Here is a 6,866-nt window from a genome sequence, read left to right as displayed (position 1 = left end):
GTCACTAAAAGATTTTTATAAGATTGATGCTGGGGAAATATTTCAACAGTGGGATAGTGGTGGCAGAACAAGAGGTCATCCATGGAAATTAAGTAAGAGTGTAGTTAACAAGGGTGCGAGGATTAGATTTTTTGCTTTGAGAGTAGTGAATAAATGGAATACGTTGTCTGACTCAGCTGTAAGTGCTTCATCTGTCAATGAGTTCAAGAAGAGGTATAACAGATATTGTATGGATAATTTAGTTCTCCTGCAATGCATCTACGGGCTCCATGGAGATGCCCATATAATAATATTAATAATAAATGGTGTGAAGTAATCAAAATATGTGTTGAGTTTTTACATCACCTGCATTAATGTAAAATTAGAATAAAACATTGGGGGGAAAAAAATAAAAATTTTTACTTTGTTCCAGTAACTTAGCGACATGGGCAATGTAATTTCATGCTGGTATGGTTTGCAAAGAAAACAGGTGCACTACACTTTAAAGCTATTATAAAATTTTGCTCTATTTTAACTGCTTTCACTTAACTAGGCAATAAAAATAACTGGTACTCACCAGTTATCTTTATTATGATCTTGTTGCTAATTTTCATACCCATTATTAGAGATTGGGACATGAGAATTTCATTGTGTTATATGTTCATATCCTACTACACCTCCTACTTGATTAAATTATTACCATATCTAATTTTAAAACCAAACAGGAGCCACATAACTCTCAATCACTGTATTAGTTTATCACTTTAGTTATCAAAATTTTATACTCTCTTGAAAATGGAGTAAAAAAAAAAAAAAATTTAATTGCAGATTTGATTTTATCCAATTAGTGTCCAATGTTATGTACATAAATGTTAATTTTTTCCCCCCATTTTAAGCATTCATTCATTCGTTTTTTATTCTCCCATTTGCTATTGGCACATGGCATACCACTCATGATCCAAATATATCATCCTGAAAAGTGGGTGTGCTTTGCATGTGTTTTTGGATTTACAGCCAAAGCAACTAAGGCTATGAGACCAACATACGACATATATAAATTGTGTGTTGTTCTGGCTGGTTTGCTGGTTTAGTGGGATGAAAAACCTTGCTAGCTTCATATGAGACTGGCTAATTCAACTTCATCTGAACAGCCCTGATAAAGGCTCTTCAATTTCTAGATAAGAAGTCTTCTAACCAAAGAGCATTACTGGTGGATATACTGGAAAAAATACTGTGGGTTTTAATTTTGTAATGATTTTCCAGGCTGAAAATAACAGAATGCGACCAATTTTGCTTTTTATCCACTTACCAAGAGTATTGCTCATTAAAATTTCAAATTTTTATTTAGTGTTTGCACATAACTTTTTGGGCTTTAAAGTCTGAAAAAAAAAATTTTTTTTTGAGAATACATATTCCATTCCATGTATACACAAAAAAATCGGAGATTCAACCTAGGGCCTGTAAGATAGAGTACAAAGTAAATAATAAGAGCATTCAGAACACTTAAAGTAGGTGGCTGCCATCTCCTGCTCCTAGAGACCAAACATGGAATATACAAGTCCATTCAAGATTTCCAATAAGTACCATGATTTACCAAGCAATGAAATTCATCTACAAACTAAAGACCTTTACAAAGTATCCATGTCCATGATGGGATTGAAATCGCCAGCCCTGATGGCAAGCGAGTGGATATGCTAATCAGCACACAAAGCTGGCAATTTATAAAGTTAACATGAAATAACATACTATACTGATGCAGAAATCTCTTAATTGCAAATAGGCAATAATTTTATTTACTAAAATAAAGAGCCAAAAGGCTTCACTTCAGCAATGCAAAATTTATAAAAAATCAAGTGGATATTAAATCCAGCATTATTTCAACGCTAAATATAGAAACTATAAAAGTTTCATATGAAATTTGACCAGACAGCTTACTGGCCTGGCAGCTGTTGCAAAACTGCAACAGTTTCGCAATAGCTGTCAGGCCAGTGAAACGTTATCAAAATGAACCAATAGAGGTGAATATATAGACACTGTCATAGCAGGCATATCTCCTATAAGGTCTGGCTAGGGCAACTCGTAAATACCGGCGAGTGTATTCCCGTAAGCTCTCTGGTCAAATTTCATACGAAACTTTTATAGCTTCTATACTAGGCTTTAAAATAAGGCAATAATTTTGCCTAGTCATTCAATGTTACTTTTTTTTTTTTTTTTTGCACATGTTCTCATCCAACACTGAATTATAGTTCAATAATCACTATCTGCAGACTGATTTTCTATTCATTTTAAGTTCAATGTGTTTTGTGAGATGATTTTACTGCATAATGTAAGCATGTCAGAAGTATCAAAATGACAAAAGACGTTGAATGGGATAGAAGTTGTGTTTAAGCTTGCTTGTGTGTGTGTAGAGAGAGGGGGGGGGGAATTACTCAGCTTCACATGGGATTATTAATGGAGAGCAGGAAAGGGAAAGTGATAAGAGTGATGAAAAAGGGAGAAAGGAACAGATTTTTCTAGATGGATTGGAGGGTGAATGGATGTAAGATACAATATAACAGATAAGCTTCTGGTTAGGTGAGACTCTCATCAGCGAGTGCTGACTGTGGATAGCTGGTTAAGTGGAATTACTTAAAAAAGGTCAAAGCTGCTAAGAGTATGAGGCTGATATATAAATTAACTGCACAGAAGTCTGTTAAACGACATAGCTGTTATTTTCAGTTTTGTTCATATCACGTAGACTTTCCAATGTTTATTTGTACATTCAAATATTGGACGGAAAGGGACAAAGCATGAATTTCCACAGCTATTAAACCTGCATAGACAATTTTTCCTCTTTGAGTTTGCCAGAACTTTCTGTCAAGACAAAAATGTACTTTAATTCAAATTTTGCCAGTATAAATGGCAGTATGCAATGAATGTAAATGTGTATTTATTTGATCATGGAGACAATTTTGAACTTTATTGGCTACAATAAGATTCATGATATTTTTCTGATCATCATCATTATATGACACCTCCAGGGAGTGTGCACCAACAACATTGAATGATTGAACCCTTCCAACTACTAACTACGCTCAAACTTGCTTAACTTTTTGTGTGAGCATTAATAGCAGAGGCTCTACCAATCGACCAACATCATTGCGAGCACTCATAAAAGACATCTACTACATTTCAGTATGCATTCATGTGATTCAAATCCTGGTTCTTATTAGTTATGAGATGTAAGACACAAAAAGAAAGCAAAATTAATATAGAAAAGCAATACCTTTTAAACCTTAACCTGTATTAATAATTGTGAGCACCCATTATAAAAGACATCTACATTTCAATATGCATTCATGTGATTCAAATCCTGGTTCTTATTAGTTATGAGATGTAAGACACAAAAAAGAAAGCAAAATTAATATAGAAAAGCAATACCTTTTAAACCTTAACCTGTATTAATGATTTATGTGATTTTTTTTTTATTTCTTGTAAAAGATATCTACTGTAGTTTCATGACAAGGTCTCAGACTTAGGTCACAAAAACCAATGCTAAACTTATTTTGTAATGGTTTGAAATAATCTAAGCCTCGTCCTATTTTTATTATCCATCCACTATTTAATCTTATTTCTCGGTCATGCAAGGTTGATGAATACTGTACCCTGAGATCAATGTTGTAGTTTTTCAAACTATCTGCAATGAGATTAATCTTGTTACTCTGATGGATTGCATCATTATCATGACCTGTTGTCAATGCAATCACTCGAAGATTTGAGCAACATTTTACTAAAAGCTCGCAAAATCGCAAGAAGTTGTAAATTTGATGAACAGTTCGAATATAAGGATCTTCAATTTCAACTTCTGTAACCATATCATCAAAAAACCTACTAAACAGTTTATCATAATCATAGCCAACTGCATCATTAGGTATCTGGATCTGTTCATGATAGGTTCCATTATCTTTTTCTTTTTGTACAAATTCTTTGATAACTTCTGCCCGATTCATATATTGCACTGCTTTCTCTCGAAGGTGGCTTTTCCTCTCTTTCTGATTAACTTCTTTCATTGCATTTATTAGAAGCTGAATTCCTTCTTGGTAACAAGTAAGAGCTGCTGCATATTTTTTATTTGTATCATGTTCGACTGCACGTTTCAACAGAGAAACCGCTGAAGCTTCTAAGCCAGTAAGCGGAGTATTATGACCTGCTTGCGCCATTAATTTGTGATAATAGCTCTTTCGAATACAATTGGTTATTTTAACACACTTCTGGGTGTGCTTCCGGCAAGAAGAAAGGCATTCTCTGTTTCAGTTTTCGAAGGCTCACTTTCAGTTTCATTATTAGCCGAGAGAATACTCGAAAATGCCAATATGAAGTGTATAAAGTTGTTAACTTCCAATTTATTTACAAATTATAGATTTAATAGTCATTTCCATGAAATAATTATAATCGAATTCTGTTATCTCTTAGATACCAAATGACAAATATACAATAAATACACAGGTATCTTACTGCTCACGGCAAGTTATAATTATCCAAAATACTTGTTCTGTCAGATGCTGGAAAAACGGGAATCAAAAGTTGAAGCTTAATAACACATTTAAGTGTAGAGAGAATTTCTCAAATGCCAATTCTTCTTCACCTACGGTACAAAAACACCCACAACAGTTTTCACACGAAAAGTTAAGTGATTACAAACAGCATAATTTCAGATAACATCCGACAGGTGGATGTTTCCTATTTTACAATTGTCCTTATTGTGCAAAAACCTTAGAAACAAATATTATATGCGGACAGATATTATTATTATTATTATTATTATTATTATTATTATTATTATTATTATTATTATTACAGGCTGCTCCAAGGAGTCCTTAGACTCATCGAGGAAGGCTCTAAACATCATGTCAAGAACTAAAACACTTTGAGACATTAAATACTTTGAGACATTAAACTTGCGACATTATGACATCTATTCTCCTTTGCCCAGTCTGCCAATCTATCCAAATCGTTCGGCAAAATTTTGACATTATCTGTATTAACTATGGCTCTACCCAACTTTGCATCCTTGGCAAATATTATTATTATTATTACGTAACACCTCCAGGGAGTCCAAAGACTCATCGAGGGAGGGCACCTACTCTACAGCTCTCCGTCTCTACCACTAAACGCAAACTACCTTCATCAACTATACCAACGCCATCTACCTCCGACCACCTTCACTAGTATTCTCACAGACAATCACCAACATCCATACCCACGGCAGGCTTCGAACCCGAAGCCTTTTGGCTAGAGAACGTATATGCTAATCACTCGGTCAACCATGCCAGCCATAATTCGCCGAATGTTCAAATAACTGAAACGTTCCTCTCAGATCCTTTCCTATATCTTTAATGAACAAATTAAACAGTAGCGCTTTAAGGACAGAATCCTATGGCACGCTAGATACAGGCCTTCTCTACTGCTGAATAAACTACACTCTGATATCAATCCATCAACTACTCGCGTATCTCACCAACCCTATATATCCATCCCCATGTGTTGCGGTTTACTGATCAGAATTCCATGTGGTATCTTGCCAAAGGCCTTTGCAAAGTGCAGCAGTATCATCGTAAACCTATTACCTTTATTCAACTCAGCGTCACAGTATTATAAAAGGCTAGCAAGTTACTGAGGCAAGACCTAACCTTCACAAAACCATGAATCCCCATACAGTATTCCATTTTCTTCTATCTATTCCTATGTTTTGCTATTGACCAACTTCTCCAATACTCTGACAACAAATCCTGATATGCTGATCAGTCGTTAATTTGTTATATCAGTCTTGGAGCATCCTTTACGCAATGAAACTATTTTCCCCTCTTTCCACACACTCGGGCCTAACCCAGAGCTGTGATTTAGATTAAACAATATGGTCAAGGGCACTGACAGTTCCCTCGCCTATTCACGGAAAATTCGGGCTAGTATACCATCCAACCTTACATTGTATTCAGATTAAGGTTCTGTTATATACCATGCATCTCCATTTCATTTACCTCAGTTCCCATGTATGCCTTTGGCTCTCTCTCGTTCATGCAGTATCACCACCTTGATAATATACTCTTGCGAAGTGTTCACTTAGTAATTTTACTATTTCGATTGATTCAGTTACCTTCCTACCATCGGCATTCCTTAAAATCTTTCTATCTTTTACTTTCACCATATCGAAAGAACTATTTGCGATTCTCTTTAGCCTGCATTGCTAACTTCCTTTCATAATCTGCTTTTTCCTTTCTTACCAAACTAATTATCTTTCTGGCCTGTGCCGTGTACTGCACCTTCCTCCTTAAATTTCCCTTCACAATTACATTTTTTTTTGCAGTTCCAGCTTAATGATGATATTTACCCGTGTAACTCCCACATGATTTACTCTCCTGACTCTAGATATGCAGCCTGCCATTGCCTCACTCAAACACTCCTTTACCACTTCCCATGAATTATCAATACCTAGCCCTTGCAGTTTTATATGCCTTGGCACCGATCCAATCAATCTCCTTAGCTTGTCATACTTACTAGCCCTGTATTCTACATATACTCCGTGTTAACTGAAAATTCCACACATTTAGCCACCTCCCAAGTAAAGACCATATGATCACGCTCACCAATTGATGGCAACGTGGTCATATTCGTTATAGACAAATTCCCTGATGCAATTACTAGATCGAGCACTCTCGAACCTCTAGCATATTCCATCACATACTGTTTCAGGTAATTATTAGTAACTGCATAAACTCCATTTTCTTCCCCACATGTGACCTCTCCTCCTTTAAATCAATGTTCCCACACTTGAAATCACCCATTATAATTACCTGTCCTAAACTCATTGAGTCTGTTGGCTAATATATACTGTCTCCATCATCTTTTCC

The 6,866-nt window shown here is 35.4% G+C and overlaps 1 protein-coding gene across 1 annotated transcript; it reads right to left on the bottom strand.

Annotated features, from left to right (window-relative positions):
- Positions 1–2,319: 2,319 nt before the first annotated feature.
- LOC150092973 (MIT domain-containing protein 1-like) lies at positions 2,320–4,626 on the bottom strand. The gene has a single exon (XM_090413851.1). It carries the CDS (start codon positions 4,176–4,178, stop codon positions 3,444–3,446), a length of 735 nt encoding a protein of 244 aa, XP_090269977.1. The 5' UTR covers positions 4,179–4,626; the 3' UTR covers positions 2,320–3,443.
- Between the last annotated feature and the right edge of the window lie 2,240 nt (positions 4,627–6,866).

This window comes from Typopeltis vanoorti, chromosome 24 (genome assembly GCF_054136105.1).
Source record: "Typopeltis vanoorti isolate ZY-2024b chromosome 24, IOZ_Tvanoo_1.0, whole genome shotgun sequence".
Taxonomy (NCBI): Eukaryota; Metazoa; Arthropoda; class Arachnida; order Uropygi; family Thelyphonidae; genus Typopeltis; species Typopeltis vanoorti.
Note: the sequence above shows the minus strand (reverse complement) of the source record. Positions and strands in the feature narration are given on the sequence as shown.